Raw genomic sequence first — 20,422 nt, 5'->3', positions numbered from 1 at the left:
AAGTTTAAAGTCCGACAATATCAAATGTTATTGATGCAAGTAAAATTGCTTATACCATGGGAATATAAATTGCTAAAATATGTGAGAGGAGTTCGGCAATTCCTAAAGTAAAATATGTACAGTCCACAACTCAGAAATTCTGCTCCTAGGTGTATCCTCTAGAAAAATGCCTGTTCATGTGCACAAGAACACTTACAGAAGCAGTTTAAGAGAAAAAACTAGAAATAATCTAAATGTCTAGCAACAGAGCATGCATGACGTAAATGAAATACTATACTGTAGTGAAAATGAAAGAACCACACATTATCAACATGAATGAAGCTCACTAGCCAAAAAATAAATAACCCAAGAATATATGCAGTATTTGTACAATGTTTAAAATACCCAATACATACCAGTCATACTTACATGTATGAGAGGATAAAGACCTACAGGGGAACGATAAACAACAAGCCCAAGAAGGTGATTTACAAAGGGAGGAGGGATTTGTTAGGCCCTGTTTCTTAACCAAGTATTGCATACATTGGTGTTCATTCTAATTATTCTCCCACTTTTCTGGATGTCTACAATGTTCCACACGTGAAAAAGACCAAGCCAGTGTAATATGTTTATTACATACTTGTGTTATAAAAAAATAAAATAAAAACATTTTTTTTACATTTGTGTTAAAAAAAAAAAAAAACGAGAAGGGGGAACCCCACACAATTATATGCTGCTCTGGAAGGCTCCTAAAGGAGCTAGTACCAAGCTGTCTCTGGGAAAGGTCTGGGGGACACTGGTGGGACGGAAACGGACTTTTTACCCTTCATTTTTTCACTGCTGGACTTATTCACTATGCGCAGCTATCATCTAAACTGTTCACCCCCACGTATGGACAGGGAAACCAGAGGAGAGAACTTAAAACAGGTATGATGGTTAGTAACAACGGGCCTAGATTATGAATACTCGGATTACCAAAACCAGGCCCTGATCTGCTAGACTGCTGATAAAGGCTGATCTACTACACACCAAGTCTAGCTAACTAGCATATAAACTTCCACCCCCTCTTAACTGCTGACTGCCTATACCCTCGTTTGTTTTCCTGACCCAGTAATTACATACAGCACACATATTTGTAAGTCAATTTAATTGTTTTATTAAATTTAAAACATTCTCTGAACTGAAAGAAGCCAGGGGATATCACAAAATCAAGGGCAGAGGAGAGTTGCCTGTGCAGGTACAAGAACACTGACAAACATGATATGGTTTTTATTCGTGGTATAGCAGCCAACCTTACAGTATGTACTATCTACATCCTTCCAGAGTGAAGTCCTAAAGCGTCACGGCAACCTTATTAGATCAGAATGACCAGTAACCCTATCTTGCAGATGAGGAAGCACCACTGTGTAAGAAACTTGACCAAGGTCGTACAGCTGTCAGTGATGTGATAAAATTATTTTCCATGGTATCATCTCAGTCCCATTATAATTACAAATTCCAAAAGAAAACATGGAATTTACAGATTATTTAGCAGTACACAAACTATTACCCAAAGACATAATTCTGGTTATTTTCTGGAATTTCATGGAACAAAACAAAAAGCAAAGCAAACTAGTACTTCTGCAACAGCCAAATTCTTCATCCCAATCACTGTCTTTTTCACCATTATTTTAAAATTATTTAGAAAAAAAAAAAGGCAGGGTAACATAATTCGTATTTTCTGTTGATTTAAAGAGAATCTAGACCTTCCTTTCTCATGGCAGAACCAAATAAGAGCCAGAGAGCAAGGCTTCCAGCTATCTGGAATGCCCATGCTAGAAAACCGTTTCCAAAAGCTTGGCACACACTTGCCCAAGTGACACGGTCTTGGCTTAGAGAGCTTTCCACGCCTCTATCAGGTGCTTTCCCCAGGCAGCAGCCCCCTGTCCGCCCTCCCTCCTCCCCGTCTAGTCAAGCCCCAGTCTGGCCATTCCAGTTTCACAAACCAAGAAAATGGAGGAACAAGTTCCCCTCCCCTGATCTAGAAAAATCCAGACCACCCAATCCAACTTGTAGAATATATTGGATGTGGCTTGTCAAATGCAATCACTCAATCCAACTTGTAGAATATACTGGATGTGGCTTGTCAAATGCAAGTAAAGCAGTTAACAAATCCTTGACTGGTTAATACAAATAAACCTTTCATGAATAACATTAATATTTTCAGAATAAAACTGATTATTGATTGAAAATTGAGAAATCAGATTTATCCAAAATTCCTGTCAGGTGAGAACTGAAGTTGTGTTGATACTCAGCAGGCTACACCACAAACTCATGTCTTGAATCATCATAAATATGAGCTTCCGAATGGATTTATATATATATATATATATACATATACATATATATACATAAAATACATATAAATACATATATAATACACATATACATATATATGCATTTTATACACATATATACATATATAATACATATATACATATATGTGTATATACGCATTTTTATATATACATATACATACATACATATATATGCATTTTATACATATACATATACATATATATATATATATACACACACATATATGTAAATACTTTTTTTTTTTTCTTTTCAACGTTTATTTATTTTTGGGACAGAGAGAGACAGAGCACGAACGGGGGAGGGGCAGAGAGAGAGGGAGACACAGAATCTGAAACAGGCTCCAGGCTCTGAGCCATCAGCCCAGGGCTCGAACTCACGGACCGCGGGATCGTGACCTGGCTGAAGTCGGACGCTTAACCGACTGCGCCACCCAGGCGCCCCTATAAATACCTTCTAACATCCCCCGAGAGCCTACCTTCCTCAGTGTTGGGCAAACACCATTCACATGGTTAGCCACCACCCAAGTGACAGTAACAGGGCACCTAGGTTTCACTGAGCACATACCACACCCCAGGCACCATGCCACGTGCTTTACACACATCACCTCATTAACACTGGCCCTGTCTTTGTCCACCACAGGAGTCACCCAACAGTATGCCTTACCATGGCTCCATTTGCAAAAAGTTCAAAAACAGTTATTTTTTACATCTATGGTGCTGGAAGCCAACAGAGTGGTTTCCTTTGGAGCAAGTGAGACAAGGCAGTGAATGGGTGAGGTACAGGGGATCTGATGCTCTCTATCCCTTGACCTTGAGGGCTGCTTAAGGTGGTTATGTTCGCTCTGTGGTAACCAATCAAGTTCTACACCTCACAATGTGCATGTTTCTGGTATGCAAATTACAACCCAGTAAGTTTGTAAAAGGTAAGTATTGATGAGAGGCTACAGAAAGAGCAAGCACTGTCAGGAGTCCTGGGTTCTGATCCTGACCTCTCCAGTACACGGCCTATGATTTGGAAGAGTCAGCTCTGGGGGCGCATCAGTGTCCTCATTCCTTACCAAGAGGTTAGATTAGATGCTCTCCAATTCTCTCGGTACACCATTACTTTACTTTCTTTATCAGGTGGGGGAAAAGGAAGGACCACTGGATGAGTCCGAAAATCTCAAAAGCAAGGGTCTCCATCACCAGGTCATCATTAAAAGTACGGGATGCCACTGCACTACGTAGTGCCATGCTGGAATGGCAAGTTCGAAGCACCTCTCAGCAGAGGATGGCTGTAGTCACCACACACCTTCATTAACAAACTCAGTGTCATTAGAAACTCATAACCTTGGGATAATCCTAAAGGCCGGGCAGCAAGGTTAGAATAAGGCCTAGAATTGTAACATGGTCCCATTTACTCAAGTGTTCAGGGAAGAGGGTCTCTTGGTTAACTAAATATTCTGGTTAACCATACTCCCAAGTATACCAAAGGAGGCTTTTACACTTCAAAAGAAACAAGTCCCTTTCTAGTGATTTGAATGATTCAGAACTCACAAAGGTCTTGTGAAGAGTGACTCACTGCCAATAGGAACTGTGATACTGAACAAAAAATTGTTCTCAATCAGTGCAGAAAATTTAGAGACTAGTATTAGTTTATTACACAGATGATGGAATAGCAAATAGGATCAACCCCAGAGAGAAATACATTTCCTTCAGTGACTACAAAATCAAGTATCTTTCTTTATAAGCAGATCACCTTTCACAACCTACAAGTAAAACAAGTTTAAGAGCGTGGTTTAAGGTTAAGACACATTCCTGGGAGGTGCTGAAAGCTACCAGAAGAAAAACATCTTCAATTTATTTCATCTGTAAGTATCTTATTTCTTTGGTTTTCCATCAACTCTGTCATCCATTTTATTAGTTTATCGAAATCTTAACAGTTGCATGATAGAATGGAAGAAAGCTCCTGATTACAGTTAACGAGAAACAGAAATTGAGGTTGGCCCTAAAGGTCGGGTTTATTACCTTTCAGTGTATTTCCTTTCCTTTCAGCTGTATTACCTGAAAAAACCCAGACTTGGGATCCTCTCCGTATATAAACTAAAATCTGGCTCCACAACTATCAAACTATAAAAGTCTGATAAGTACTCAACCTCTCATTTCCCTTTACTAGGATTTAAATGAGCACGAGTTTGGAGGAATAAAGGTCACAGTAACATGGGGAGGGCGGAAGGGCTCCTTCTAATTCCAGAAGGCCATGCGGCTGGTCCCCAAGCATTGCCTTAATAGCCTGCAATGATTTTAATAACCATCAGTACTATTTAAGGGCAACAAACAAGTGTAAGAATATTCCTGTGCACAGCTTCTCACGTACTTCTATTTTCCCCCAAAATAAAGGCCACTGCGAAAAAGGGCCAGCGGCTGTGCCAGACATTTTAAAGGAGGTGAAATGTGAATTTCATTGCAAAATCATCCGCACAAAACCCCTTATCATCTGATTCAAGACGTAGGATCAAGAATAAAATATCTATGTAAAGATAAACATCTACATAGATGACATACTTATGTGCTTCCTGCAACCTCAACATTCTTTAAAACTGGGGCAGCTTGAGGCCAAGGACCTAAGTGTGTCCCAATGGATGAGGCTCCAGGCCATCTCGATCACGTGCACCCAGCCCAAGCACAGCACAGGTGCAAGAGGGGTCACCCTCCAGGCCCACTCCCGGAGCTGGGGGGAGGCCGCGGCGACACCAACTCGAACCCCGAGGGACATACTACTTCTCCCGTCCTGCCCGCCTAGCCCACTCGCCCCGGCCCTTAGTGGCGGGCCCGGGGGCTTCTAGGAGACCGGTCTGCCAGCCTCCTCCCAAAGCCCCTCCGCCGCCCCGCAGCTATCTGCGCTGCGCAAGCGCCTGCGCAGTGAGCGCCCCTCGTCAACCCCAATAGAGGAGGGCCGAGGCCCGAGAAGGTCCGCTCCAGAACGGGTGGACAGCGTTCTGCGGGGAACCCCTTCCCCAGACTGGCGGGGTTGAGGGTGGTCTCAGGGCTTACCCGCGCCCAGGCAGCTGGCCAGGAGGAAGAGAGAGTACATGACGACGCCCGACTCCGCAGTCTGCAATGCGGAGCGTCAGCTGATCCTCAGCGGCTATAAACCTGCCCCGCCCCAAAGCTGCGCACTGCGCAGGCGCAAGCTCCGCCCCGGCCAGGCCTGCCTGAGTTCTCCCCGCAGCCTGACTCAGCGACGCGCAGGGCGCCTGCGCAACTGGAGGGGGTCAGGTGGAAGGAGGACGAGAGGGGGGATGGGACGAGAGGGGGGATGGGACGGGAGGGGGAAAAACATGTGGTGGAAGGGAAAGGAGAGGTCGTTCGAGAAGAAAACTAGTACTTGAATAAGTCAATATTAGAGACTTTATGTGTATATTTTAAGCCTCACATTTTTTCAGTGAGGTACCGCTTTCCATTATTATAGAAATTACGTAGAAATAAATTTCTATTCAATTTTTCTGGTGAGAATCCAAACTCAAAAAGGTTAATGACTTTATCTAAGCTTTCAAGGTCATTATGCAAACTCGGCACCCCACCACATTGTCTCTTAAATGATGTTTATATATAATTTACCTGGCTGGGGCCGGTGTGCGGCTTCATTCTGGACCTCGATTTTCCCTCGTAACATGTCATATCCACAATCTCTTCTCTTCATGACCCACAGACTGGTCTTCAGTGTTAAATACAGTCCCTCCCGAGGTCCTACCATTGTTTGTCCTGGAGTTGGCCAGGGTGGAGGGGAAGATGGGGGAGAAGAAGTGCCTCAGCCATTGAAGAAGGGAACAAGAAGCGAAGCCTGAATTTGAGAGCCTGGCTGTACATCAGCCAGAGCCCCACGCTGTGCAACCCTCCATATTCATCTTATTCTTGAAAATAAGAAAGGCCCAGGTGGCCCGCACAAAACCACTTGCCCTCTACCTGTGGCTACCAGTCTAATTCTGAGCAGGGAGATGATCCAGCCCCGCCCTCTCCCAACGGAGTGCCTACTAGCCCAAGGCAAGGAAAGGAGGGAAATCTCAGCCTATTAGGACAGATGCTGAAAGGTCATTTAGTCCCATTCCCTCATTGTAGTAAAGGGGAAATTGAGACCAGGCGAGGGAAAGACATTTATCCAAGGTCACACCTGACCACAGGGGAGCAAACCCAAGGTTCCATCTGCCTCTGACAATCTGTACTCTCTTAGGAACAGGCCACAGACAAGTCTCAGAGCTTTTGGTTCGCCCCCACCCCCACCCCCACACTGCAGTTCTTACTTCACACTGGGGAGCTAACTGGGAAGTGTGCACCACAGAAGGTGACATAAGAGGGCTGAGTAAAGTTGGGACAAGATTTGATCTAAATCGGGTGCCTCACTGGTTGGCCTCAGTGGTCAAATGGCTGCATGGCTGCCTCATCTGCTGCCTTCTTAGGTCCGGGCACAAGCACAAGGCCGATCACCCCAGTCGCCAGATAAATGCAATGGAGGTAGGGCTCTAGGACACAGCCCTGTCCCCCAGCTCCAGCCAAGCAACCCTGTGTGCCATGCAGAGATTACAAGACTCTATGCCAAAAGGAAGCTTAGAGACCTTCTGATCATGTGCTCTCACTTTGGTGGAGTTACTGAGCTCTCAAAGCCGCTTAATGACAGAGTGAACCAACCACGACTCTTTTTTAATACCCCCCCTTTCTCGTAACTAGAGGGATGTATCAATGTTTTTAAGATGCACTTTTGCTGCCTTCATTTGCATACCTGGAACACAATAATATGATCCTGTGTCCACCTCCCTGCCTGTAAGGACAGAATTTTAATGAAGCATATAAAAACAGTAAGCAGATTATTATAATTTTTCACCAAGTCAATAAATGCTTAAATCTCTTAAAACACTTTCTTAGGCATCTGTGCATAGATGATGAAGAGCCATGAAATTATTTGGACCCTTTGACCCTATAATGTCATTCCTACCAATATACCCCCCAGGGAAATAGTCTAGAACTAGGAAATATTTTATCCAAAGTGGTCACAGAAGGACCCTTTATGACAGTGGATACTGGAAAGATCTCAAATGCTGAACAATCATGACTAACTAAGGAAAGTGGCCTGGACGAAACACTGATACTCAAATCGCCTTTGAAACATGAGGTAGCGGGGCACCTGCATGGCTCAGTCGGTTAAGCGTCCGACTTCGGCTCAGGTTATGATCTCGCAGTTTGTGAGTTCAAGTCCTGCATTGGGCTTGCTGCTGTTAGCACAGAGCCCATTTCAGATCCTCTGTCTCCCTCTCTCTCTCTGCCCCTCCCCTGCTCTCTCTCTCTCTCTCAAAAATAAACACTAAAAAAGAAAAGAAAAGAAACGAGGTAGAAGCAGCAAGCACTGGTACACAACAGGCCCAGGAGGTATGTAGTTTCCAGAAAATTCCAGAGCAAGGCCCAAGCCCCATTGTCCACTTCAAGGCGTGCCATGACTTCCCAGAGGGGAACTCAGAGCTGTCAAGGGAGGTTCAAGGATCCCCCGCTCCAGGCATGCACTGACCGGGTAAGTGAAGCCCTCTTGCCCTGTCCCCCTTAGAAGTGGGGGGATTTTGGGTGAGGAGAGGAACAGAGTATCGGAGGTGGGGAGAGAGCCTGCTGACTGGGATTAGCTCATCTTTGCACTATTTCACTCATTACAATGTCCGTGTGTTACTTCACACTTTTTAAAGAAAAAATTATGGGAGAACTTGAAAAAGAAAAGAAAACCCCGTTCATTTCCTCCCTCCTGGGAGCTCAAGTTCTCAGGAAACTGAAGAGATGTCTTTCCTCAGAAATGTGAGCCATGCTGGAAATCCCAGCAGCGATCCTGATGGTTTTCCAGTTCCAGGGCCCAGATCGTCAGGAGGCCCCACGTCTAGTGTCTGAGATCTCTTGACCTGCCTGTCAGATCCACTTGGATTCCACTTTTGGCCCCAGAGGGCTGCCGTCTGTTACTCTTTCTACACCTGGAAGGGTCCTTGGCCAAGACAGCTGATGTAACAGAAGCAGCCACCGTGAAGGCCCAGCTCCCCAGCGTGGCCCCCCAGACAGCCACCACGGAACCTCATGCTGGAATCCTCCTGTCCCGCCTTCGCTGTGTCTCAAACAACAAAGTTCAGACTCCTCTCCCTCTGGCATCTTCCTCATCAAGACCTCCAGCCTTTAGTCTCTCTGCCTGCATTTGCCTTTCAGCCTCCTCTGCGCCCCTCAGGCGGCCACTCAAGTATCAGCCTCTACCGAGGACCCCTCTCCCCATCACCCTTCAGTCACCCAACCACCAATTCCCAGCCTCTGATTTCTCGTCTTATATCCTCACCTGAGACATCTGCTGGAGAATTAACAGTCCCGGCTAGGCTCGCACAGCCCTCCCATGTGTCCAAGGCTGCTGTGATCTCCTAGTATCTTTCACCTCTTTTCCCTTGATTCTGAGTAACCAAGGCTCCCCCTCCCGCCGCCCCCGCCATTTCTGGCTGGGTACATGACCACCCAGCATAAAGACTACATTTCCCAGCCTCCCTTGCAACCATGGGACTTTATTCCGGCCAATGTGATAAAAGAACAAGTGCCTTTTTTGTGAATTCTCGGTACTGTTCTTTTTTTTTTTTTTAATCTTTATTTATTTTTGAGAGAGAGAGAGAGAGACAGCGTGTGAGCAGGGGAGGGGCAGAGAGAGAGGGAGACAAGAATGCGAAGCAGGCTCCAGGCTCCGAGCTGTCAGCACAGAGCCTGACGCAGGGCTCGAACTCACAAACTGTGAGATCATAACCTGAGCTGAAGTCGGACGCTCAACTGACTGAGCCATCCAGGCGCCCCTCGGTACTGTTCTTGAAGAGACACATCTAATGCAAATATTTAACAACTGGTACAGCCAGGACATGGGGCATAGTTCTGAGGGAATGCTAAGGAAGGTCCCAACCGACCCAGGGGATGAATTGGGAGGATGAGGAGGTTGGCATCAGGGAGTCATCAGCTATTACCAGCTGGTGGAGAAGTATTTCAATAATTTTACTACTGAACAACTCTGATTTGTACCAGCTGAATGCTGTCCTGGCTACAAATTCCTTTCTTCTTCTCACTACCTGGACTGCAGACACGATGGCAGGAGCTTAAGCATCCATCATGGACTATGAGGTAGAAGTCTTATTAAGGACGACAAAGCAGCAAGATAAGAGCCTGGATCCCTCATGATTATTAACTGCTTTATGTGGTCCCTCTCCAGACTTTATTTATGTAAAGACACACATATCTTGTTTAAGCTTTCATTATCTCCAGTTTTTGTTATATTCCAGATCTTCTCAACAATGCTCCAGCCCCTACCTCATCTTTATCTTTATAGTCATTTCCTATTTGACCTCTTCACTCTATCTCTGAGGAGGGAATGCCTTTTCTTCTCTGTATGAGGCTAAACTGTAGCTGTTAAACTGTCTGATGAGCACTCTCCTCTTTGACATCTTCAGTCTCTCGCCTTGCCACAGACTCGTCCCCTGGAGATTACAAGTATACCCAATGCTCTCCCATCTTAAAAAACAAACAAACATTTTCTCACTCCTGATTTTCACTTCAGCTCTGTGCTTTTTCTCACCTCCCTTCACTACTCTCTGAAACAGTCACCTACCCTCACCATGTCCCTACTTTCCCTCCAGACTAACTCTAAGGCAGCCCAGCGCTCCATGGAATGGCGTTCTGGAAGTAGATGGGAAACTCCTACTTGGAAGGTCCCCCTTCTCATTTCCTTTGGCCTCTGACTCTGTCGGTGTGTTTCTCCTCCCTACAACTCTCCCACTTGGCATCAGTGACACGGTACCACGCTGCAGGGATGCTGACCATCCAGCCCACAAGCCCACATGCCCATTTCTTCACCCAAGGCAGACATCACTACTAGAACTTGACCTCCGAAGCCCTCTCAATGCAGTACTCCAGCTGCTTTTACCAGCTAGTCAAAGTTGGCTCTTGGATTGAACTACCTGCCATCGGACTCGGGTGGGGTCCCCTGGGCTCTGAGGCTGAGATATGTGGGCAGAAGTTCACTGGGGCATGCTCTCAGGCTCATACTTCTGAGGTGACGAGGGCAGCAAGCCAAGGCAGAGGGGGACAGTGAAGTGCCATGAAGTTGCAACAGAGTCCTCAGCCTACCCCATGTTGAACTGTCCTCAACCGAAGCAAGGGGAATGTTTGTTTGTTGTTTTTTTCAAGTTTACTTTTATTTATTTGGGGGCGGGGGGAGAGAAAATCCCAAGCAGGCTCCACACTGTCAGCACAGAGTCTGGTGGAGCTTGGACTCATGAACTGAACTGTGAGATCAGGACCCGAGCCAAGTTCAGGAGTTAGACGCTTAATTGACTGAGCCACTCAGGCACCCCAAGGGGAATGGTTTTTAAACCTCTACGTAATACTGCTCCCCCAGAAAGGTGTAACCTTGGGCCAGGAGCTCTGTTTGGCTGAGGGCAATTCTTGAAGATGGGCAATTATGAACCGAATGTTTGTGCGTCCCCTCCCCAAATTCATATATCGAAGCCTAACCCCCAGTGTGGCTGTGTTTGGAATTGGGGCCTCTAAGGAAGTAATTAAGGTTAAAGAGGTCAAAAGAGTGGGGTCCTGATCCTATGGGATTATTGCCCTTAGGAGAAGAAATGCCAGAGACCTGGCTCTCTGCACAGCGTCCCCACCCCATCACCTGCACACACTGAAGAAAGACCAGGATATGGTGAGAAGGCAGCCATCTGCAACCAGGAAGAGAGCTCCCACCAGAAATCAAATTAGTAGAAACCTGGATTTTAGACTTCCAGCCTTCAGAACTATGAGCAAACACATGTCTGTTGTTTACGACCCCCAGTCCATGGCATTTTGTTGCAGCAGCCTGGGCAGACTAAGATAAGTGCACGGTTGTGAGTCCCCCACCATGCAGCCCTCCAGGTGGCAGGGAGCTGAGTTCCTTGGTCCCGAAAGGGAGATCTGGTTGTATGCTGCGCCACTGTATCATCCCTGCTCTCAGATGTCTCCGCCTACTCTGACATTTCCTTCCCGAATGCAGGGCCTTGGACCCAACCCAATCTCTGTTCCCCCAAATTCCCAGCCTTGCCCTGCACCCCATGGTCCTAGCCACTCTGCCCTACTCTTTTATGGTGGCCTAAATAAGCCATGAAATTTCACAGCTATGTGCCCTATATATACCCTGCTTCCCTACATCAAATTCTTTTCCCTAGTGAACTTCCACTGACCCTTCATAACCCGGTGAAAATGACACTCCCAGAGAGAGGTCTTTTCTATGCTTTAGGAGATGGCCACTTCCTCGTCACTGCTCCTACTGTACTTCGTTTTCTTGTCAAGTAGCTGTCTTGTTAGTGTTTAGGCAATATCTTTATGGAGCCCCTGGCATATACCAAGCACTGTACTAGGGGCTGAGGACACTGAAGGGAAGGACACAGGCTGAATGGAAAGACCACGCAAGGGTTTCTGTGATGATACCTTACCCCCTCTGGGGAAGCCAGAGTCCCATTTGGAACGTCGAGTCCCTGCCACCCCTCTGGGCTGGAGATGAATGAGCACTGTCACAGGCAACCGGTCTATTCTGGAAGCTAGCCGGCCCCCAGGACATGGCCAGGCCCCAGAACTCTGCCCACAGATGTCCTCATGGTATCCTGTGCCTGGCTGCCTGCCTGAGCCAATCTGATGTTCTCTTGGGGAGCTCAGACAGGGGCAGCTAAGAGCTGGTGCTGGTGAGTCAGCAGTGGGCAGCAGAGCCCCCCCGGGGAGGGCTGAGTCACTGGAAGAGTCTGCAAGTCTGTGAGGGCAAAGAGCCTTTTGAGAAGCTGCTGAAAGCTGTGAGCACTTTGCCAGAAAATGCTCAGACATGACCTTTTGTACTGTTTTCAAGAGATTCTCAGGCCTCTGCCATCCATCTGTGAATATCAGAGTGAGAACTTCCAAAGAGAGGAAGTGACGGAACCAATCACACGGCCAGGAAATCACAGAACTGGGACCAGAACCAGCTCTCTGGATTTCCAGCCCTCTCGATTTACCAGCTCAGCCTCTCTGTCCCCAGCACCCACCAAAACCTCCCTTTGATTTCAAGGTCCAACCGCATTCCACCTCCTGGGAGGCTCCCTGCCCCTGCTAACCTCACGCAAGGCATCCTTTTCCTCCTCCTCCGGCTTCTCGAGCACCCTCAGACCTGGCTCTGGGCTAGGCTCGGAGAGTAAACAACAACAGGGATGAGATTAGACTGAATAGTTTCTGCAACTGAAAGGGAAAGCAAGACCTGGGCTATAATCAAATTGACCACAATAGCTTATCTTTAATAAGTAAGGTTTCCTGGGCGCATGGGTGGCTCAGTTGGTTAAGGGTCCAACTCTTGATCTCAGCTCAGGTCTTGATCTCAGAGTTGTGAGTTCAAGTCCTGCATTGGGCTCTGCGCTGGGCATAAAGCCTACTTAAAAAAAAAATCATTAAATAAATAAAAAGTAGAGCTCCCTAAGGAACTTGGAATTTAGCAGGGGAGGAAGAGAATAATCGAAAAGGCAAAGTAGCAGTAAATAATAGTAGCAGTTAGAACAACTGGCATTGACTGACTGCCTGTTGTATGCCAGGTTCTCTACTGACCACTCTACATCACGATCTCAAATCTTTTTTTTTTTTTTTAATTTTTTTTTTCGACGTTTATTTATTTTTGGGACAGAGAGAGACAGAGCATGAACGGGGGAGGGGCAGAGAGAGAGGGAGACACAGAATCGGAAACAGGCTCCAGGCTCTGAGCCATCAGCCCAGAGCCCGACGCGGGGCTCGAACTCCCGGACCGCGAGATCGTGACCTGGCTGAAGTCGGACCCTTAACCGACTGCGCCACCCAGGCGCCCCTCAAATCTTTAAATCAAGAGAGAATTACGCCCATTTTACAGATAGAGAAACTGAGTCTCAGGAGGCTGACTTGCCTAGGATATCCCTGATCCTGGCAGGACCGGGATTCAAGTCCAGGAAAGTTTGGGACTCAAGTCTATGCCACACTCTTCCACTGAGAATGCCCAGAGTTGCCCAGAATGCCTTGACTAGTCCACTTACCTTTGTGTTCCAGGCAGGGAGACACCAACCACGGGGATGCATCAGGGCTATCGGGGCCTGATGCCATCAAACAACTACCCTTCTGTGTTCAGGTGCCACATGCCCCCAGCAGATTTCATAACTTGCCCGACTGGCCGGGTGGCAGAGAAGAATGCACTCCTTGGCTGGGTGGATGATGGAATTCAGGTGACAGGGCTATTTCTCAAAGTGATGACTGTTGGTCTGGTCTTTATATCAGACTCATGAATTTGTTTATAAGCCTCATCAACTCCAGGCCCTGAAAACAGCAAACTTCTGTTTGGCCAGGTGGACCAAGACCCTTGGAACACTATAACTTCAAGGTTGTGACACTCTGAGCAGCCAGTTGGAAACAATCTGCGCCCACAGAAGGAATCATTGTGACTCTGGGAGGCATAAGCCTTTTTCAAGGTCAGATTTGCCTATCCAACCACAAATTCAACTACTCCATATTCATGGCCAGGAACTGGGTAAACACCCGCAGTTTCTGAGCAATCTCTTTTCCCCTCCTCTCCACGGAGAATTACAAAGGTAGGCTTATTATTATTATTATTATTATTATTATTTTAATGTTTATTTATTTGTTTTCAGAGAGAGTGAAGAGTGCAAGCAAGGAAGAGGCAGAGAGAGAATCCCAGGCAGGCTCCGTGCTATCAGCACAGAGCCCGACGAGGGGCTCGAACTCACAAACCGCGAGATCAAAGCCCTGAGCTGAAACTAAGAGTCACTTAACCGACTGGGCCACCCAGGCGCCCCAAAGGAATGCTTTGTAATGCCGCTTTTAAACTTGAGATCCTTATCCTTCACCAAGGGGAACCACGCAGTGCCTGACTCCATGAGAGGCTCTCCAAGGTTGATTCTGATAGTTCCTATATATTGCAACCCAAAAAACGAAGGCCCATGCCACGAATCTAAACCTACATCAGCCTGCCCTTATGGGCAACACCTGTCAGGGAAACCTACACCAGTCACAAGGCTCTGGCTCTACTTTAGCTAGCTTACTTTATCCTAACAAACAGGACCTGCCAGCCTTAGGAAGAAATCCCAACCTCCCAGCCAGTCATGCCATCTCCCCCGTTGTCCCACGCTTGCCCCAGGTCCCTCTGGAAGGGTGTTCCAGTGCTTGTGAGGCACTGTGCTCCCCCGTCCGTCCGTGCACTGTTTTCTCTTGAATCAAACACATCAGATTCATTACTAAATTGTTTCTGTGTTGTCATTGACAGTTCTCAACAGGTCCCTGCCCCAGCCGTCAAGAGGCCATTAGTCCCTCCCTGGAGCTGGGAGCAGGACGTGAACAGGGCCGGCTTCCCATTTAAAACCCTGCTACACAAAGCTAGAGAAACAGTAGAAAGGTTGGGGCGGGGCGGGGGGCGGTTGGGTGCGGAGGATGGAAGGTGGAGCCCAGAGGATTTTGAGGGCAGTGAAACTATTCTGGATGTAATGGTGGATGCATGACATTGACATCGTGCATCTGTTAAAACTGCAACACAGAGAGTGAACCCTGATGCAAACTATGGACTTCAGTGAACAATTGTGTATCAGTGTTTGTTCATTAATTGTAACAAATGTACCACACTAATGCAAGACAGTATTCATAGAGGAAAGCGGGGAGGGGAGGGAAGAGGCACATGGGAACTCAATCATCTGCTCAAGTTTCTGTAAACTTAGGACTTCTCTAAAAGATAAGGTCTATTAATTTAAAAGAAAGCAAAAACAAAAAACCCTGCCATAAAGACCAGACCATACAAGGCCTCCTGGATTCTGATGCCAGAGATGCCTGATTTGTCCTCAAAGAAAATTAAAGGCTCACGATCCTGCAGACACACTGGGATCTCCAGTGGTTCTGATAGCACCAAAGCAATGTTGAAACCTGTAATAATATAAAGTAGAAAAACAAAGTACAGAGAAGTTGTTTAATATGCTCCATTTGTGTGAAGAAAAGAACATTTGTGCATAATTTTCATATTGCCTAGAATATCTCTGGAAGAATTCAGGGCAAGTGGAATGGAACATTTTCACTAAACCTCCTTTAGAACTCATTGGGAAGCCACATAAAGGCATTTCCTATTTTTAAAAAATAGGTTATTTTTTTTCAGTAAGCTCCGCACCCAACATGGTACTTGAACTCACATCAGGAGTCCCATGCTCTACCAACTGAGCCATCCAGGCTCTTGGATCTATTTAAAAAACAAAACAAACCAAAAAAAAAAAAAAAAAAAACCATGGGCACCTGGGTGGCTCAGTCGGTTAAGCGTCAGACTTCAGCTCAGCTCGTGATCTCCAGGTTCGTGAGTCGGAGCCCCACACCAGTCTCTCTGCGGTCAGTGCAGAACCCGCTTCAGATCCTCTGTCCCCCTTTCTCTCTGTCCCTCCCCTGCTCGCTCGCTCTCAAAACAAGGAGGGGGGGAACAATCAAAAACCCATACATATTACATGGCTGCATTTATGTGTCCAGAATAAGCAGACCCACAGAGGTTCGTGATTGCCAGAGGCTGAAAGTGGCGGGAGAATTGGGGATGACAGCTAAGGAGTACAGGATCTCTTTTGTGGGGGATGACGTCCCGAAACTGATCTAGAGCTGGTGGTGATGATGGTTGCACAGCTCTGTGAGTGTACTAAAAGCCACTGAATTGTATACCATACCTACGCACATTATACGGTATGTGAATTCTATCTCAAAGCTGTCTTTTTGAAATAGAGTTTTTAATATTTTGAGAAAGTATTTCCCTTAAAACAATCCATGGGGCGCCTGGGTGGTGCAGTCGGTTAAGCGTCCGACTTCAGCCAGGTCACGATCTCGCGGTCCGTGAGTTCGAGCCCCGCGTCAGGCTCTGGGCTGATGGCTCAGAGCCTGGAGCCTGTTTCCGATTCTGTGTCTCCCTCTCTCTCTGCCCCTCCCCCGTTCATGCTCTGTCTCTCTCTGTCCCAAAAAAAAATAAATAAAAAACGTTGAAAAAAAAAATTTAAAACAATCCGGGCCCTAAATGTCCTGGGGAAGAGATGCCAGGGTCCAAGTGTCAGCTTCATCACTTGCTGTATCAACTGTGAGCCCCTGGGCAAGTGGTCAAGCCTCAGTGTCCTCATCCAGAAAATGGGTAGAGAACAGGTGCAACCGAGTAGCAGGGCTGCTGTGAGAACGGGATGAGACCAGGCACGTGAAGTGCCATGAACAGGCCCGTCACATGTGTCAGCACGGTGCAAATGGAACGAGCAGCAGGAGGGGGAGGGCGTGGGGTTTTGTTTCCTTCTTATTTATTAAGCGCAGGAGAAGGAGGCTTTCTCAACTGGACAAAAAAAGTGGGGAAACGACCCCGGAGCCTACATGTGGTTGTCCACCCCTCCTTACCCCAGAGATGGGCCAATATCTGCCCCATGACTTTGGATCCCTCGGGACTGAAAGCTACAATCCCTCCAAATGTAACCACCCCACAGCCCCATCACCACGGGCATCTCACCTCTGCGCTGGGGGCAAGGCCAGGGGCCCCCGCAGTGGCTGGAGTGGCTGGGGATGTCAGTGTCGAGGGAAGTAGAGGTCGCCAGCCCGCTGCCACCAACCTCCCAAACCAGCTGTTGTTGAATGGCTTCCTCACTTCCTCTGTTCTGCCTGCACGTGCTCCCACAGCCCCCATCCCCCACCCCAGCCAGCACAGCAGGTGGTAAGAGAATGTCTGCCTACATCCAGACTCAAGATGGTGGGAGCCTACCCCCTGCTTCCCCAAGGAGCCTTTCCTGGGCCGGGAGGTTGGGGCCCAGAGAAAGCACCCTGATAGGGCTTGAGAGATCTGGTTCCTGCTTTCCGCTCATCACAACTGAGCGGCAGGACCTCCCCGGCTTGTCCCCATCCCCGATGGGATGGTGACAGGCTAGGGTGCAGGCTGTCCAGGCCCCATCGGGGTCCTGACCCCAGCGGTGATGCTCAAAAGCTCAGTGCTCCAACCCCTTCCCCAGCCCCCACCCCCACCCCCCAGTAGGAGTTCCTCACGAGACTGGACATTCACATGGCTGTCTCTCACCGCAGAAAAGAGTAAGAGGAAGATCTGTGACCCTGCCCGTGTGCGGGGCTCTGAGACCTCTGCACGCTTCATCTCACGGAAATCTCCTGGCCTATGAGCCCCTGTGACCAGAAGGTCAGGATCCCCCGTGCCCTGAGGTTGGACGGCCCGGCTCAGTCCCAGCTCCACCACAAACTAAGCTGCCGATAACCTACGTGAGATATTTGAGCTCTCTGTGTTCTGTTTCCTCATTTGTAAAATGGAGCTAAGAGTAGCACCTTCCTTACGGAGGTGGAAGGAAGGATTAAATGCGTAAATACGTGAAAATTCTTAGAACAGTGACTGGCATGTGTTAAATGAGCTTCGACACGGACAGCTACTATTATTCCCTTTTTAGAAGGGACCTGGGGCTCAGAAAATTTAGGTGACTCACCCAAGGACACACAGCTAGGAAATGGTGGGGCCAGGCCCTCGGCCCAGGTCTGTCTGATTCTGAAGCCCATATCCTTTCCACCAGACAGCACAGGGCTCCCTAGAAAAAAATGATGAAATGAGCGGAGCGGTGGGTGCTGATGGCTTCAGGAATGGTACTAAAAAAATAATAATAACAGGCTTTTTTCCCCAATTGCCAAAGCAGTTCATGTTCACCGCCAATGGTTGAGAAAATGTGCAAAAGCACAAAAAGGGAAGTAAAAATCTCTTTCGTCTATGGCTTGATAAAATCCTTATCTCCTGAGAACTATAGAAAGGGAAGGGTTCTTCACTCACTTTAAAACAAGGCCTCACCTAGGGGGCTCATAAGGGCCAGTGCCTACCCTCCTGGCGCAAACGCAGCCCCTCCTGGGCCCTCTTCACTCCCACCCTGGGTCTCCAGACTCCCACATGGAGTCACAGCCTTGGGGAAGTTCACTGTAAGCCCCAGCCTGCAGCTGCCTGGGTCACATGCTCTGGTAGAAAGCCTAGCCACAGGGCTCAGCCCCTCATAAAACTGTCAGGATCTGGGCTGCTGAGAAGGCCCATGGTCATATGCTAAACCACAGATATTGGCCTAATGTCACCACTTCCAGAAAATGAGAGACAATCAAAACTACCTTACCCTTGGGTTTCTGATCTCTGGCCAGCAGCAAATTTCAGTGGAGCCCTAGGCCAGAGGACCTTGCCTGGCAAACACTGTGTAGGCTGAGGAGACCCTGCCCTGAGGCACCAAAACCAGTTAAAATATGATTTACATTTCCTCAGAGATCCTCCTAGGGCAATGGGCTTGCTGTACAGAAGGGGAAACTGAGACCCAGAGGAACAAGTGATTCTTCCAAGGTCACCCAGTAAGGGGTTAGAGTTAGAGCAGATCCCCAGCTTCCTGACTCCCTGGACAATTCTTTTTCCAGTGCTTTGGGACTTTGCCTTAGATTTAATCTGCTGAAAAAATTAATTTGGGATTTCATTTCCTCTAGAACCTAAGGAACCTTGCCCAAGAAGAGAGGAAGAGGGATTATCAAGTTTAGATCTGGAAGTTAGATACTAGGCTTCACAGCAATGCTGGGAGCTGCCGTGTGCCTAGGCTAGTCACAGCTGGTATTTCTGGGAAAGGCTTGGCATGGGCAGGTCATGGCCCAGAGGTGTTTTGGGGAGTGGGTGCCCCATGAGTCAGCTGATCTGGCGTTACTCCCTCAGTTTGCCTTTCCCGTTCAGGATGACCCTGGATTCTATCTAGCCTTCTATGGGCTCTCAAAGGTGAGCCGTGGGTGGGTCCTACCCCCTCCAGTGGAAGCACCCTCTGATGTATCATCCTGACCAGGAGAAGGGTTGAGAGTGATCAGATATATCTGGTCACCCCACCCAACTGGAGTCCTGAGCTTTATGATGGGTTAGAGGGTCAGTCAACATGGGGATTAAGGACCCACTGGGCATGGGGTCCTGTACCTGATGGGAAAGAGAAACTGAAGTCCCTGTCCTGGGAAATCTCCATCCCAGCACACAGTGGTGTGACCTAGGAAGGTAAAACAGAAACTCTCGAAGCTGAAGGGGCCCTTTGAGATCTCTAGGCCAGTCTAGATTATTGCCCTTATTGTACCAATGGAGAACCAGCAGCTTGGAGAGGCCAAGGGCCTTGCCCAAGGTCTCACCCCAGAAGAGAAGGGATTCGGACCCAGAATTTCAATTCTCAGCCCGGTGTGCGCTATGCCACTCAGATCTTTCATACCCGAATTCCCCCCACGGCCACAATACACACACCCGCAAGCTCGCCAAAACTCTTGCTAGCACGGGGTTTTGCAAATTGTTTCTTACCCTGGACTGGTATGTGTCTTTGTGTTGGGGTGGGGGGGGGCTTCCTAGTCCTGCAGCCCCTATGGGCAGCCAGGTTCTGCACATAGTAGGGCTTTGGGTACTTTGGGGGTCTAGACTCTCCCCATTGGAACCTCAGCAACATGCTTTCAGAGGTCAGCCTGGCACAGAGCAGGTCCTCAAGAGAGGTAACTGAGGCCAGAAGTGCTTCTGTGAGGGAAGAACAGGTTGAACAGGGCAAGCCAAGGCTCCTGGGGCCCGGTGACTGCTGTTTCCTTTCTGCCTGTCCTCCCACCTATGAACTGGACCATTTCAATCATAATTGAACAATATGCTGATTAAAGAGATGCCCTTGAGTGGTGAGCTTGGGCTGTGGGAAGCTCAAACAGTCACCAGGAGTGACAGCCAAGCCGGGGTTCCGCGTCACTAGTCCTCAGCACCCTGAGTTTTTGAGACTCCAAGCCTTGGAGGGACAAAGCAGTTAGCCCGAGGCTGAGTCTGGAGAGTGGAGTCCCCCAGGAACCCAACACGCTGGCCCTTCCAAAGTCCTCCTCCTCACCTCTAGCTTTACAGCTCCCTGACAGTTAGGCAAGACTGGGTTCATTTGATAAATAAGCCACAAAGAGGTTGAGTGACTTGGCCAGTGTCAAGGTCACACAGCTGCTGAGTGATAGGATCGGGCCTTAAGTTCCTAGACGTCTGCTCTTTGTGCCAGGCCTGGGAT

At 48.0% G+C, this 20,422-nt stretch overlaps 1 protein-coding gene across 3 annotated transcripts in view; it reads right to left on the bottom strand.

Annotated features, from left to right (window-relative positions):
- LOC115527473 (prosaposin) overlaps positions 1–5,477 on the bottom strand; it is a 33,765-nt gene extending 28,288 nt beyond the window's left edge. For all 3 annotated transcript variants that reach the window (XM_030335125.1, XM_030335127.1, XM_030335128.1), the window contains exon 1: positions 5,370–5,477. In XM_030335125.1, the coding sequence (XP_030190985.1) occupies positions 5,370–5,409 (40 nt within the window). In that variant the 5' untranslated portion in view covers positions 5,410–5,477. The remainder of the gene's footprint in view (positions 1–5,369) is intronic.
- Positions 5,478–20,422: the final 14,945 nt, after the last annotated feature.

The sequence above is a fragment of the Lynx canadensis genome, chromosome D2, assembly GCF_007474595.2.
Source record: "Lynx canadensis isolate LIC74 chromosome D2, mLynCan4.pri.v2, whole genome shotgun sequence".
NCBI classification, from domain to species: Eukaryota; Metazoa; Chordata; class Mammalia; order Carnivora; family Felidae; genus Lynx; species Lynx canadensis.
Note: the sequence above shows the minus strand (reverse complement) of the source record. Positions and strands in the feature narration are given on the sequence as shown.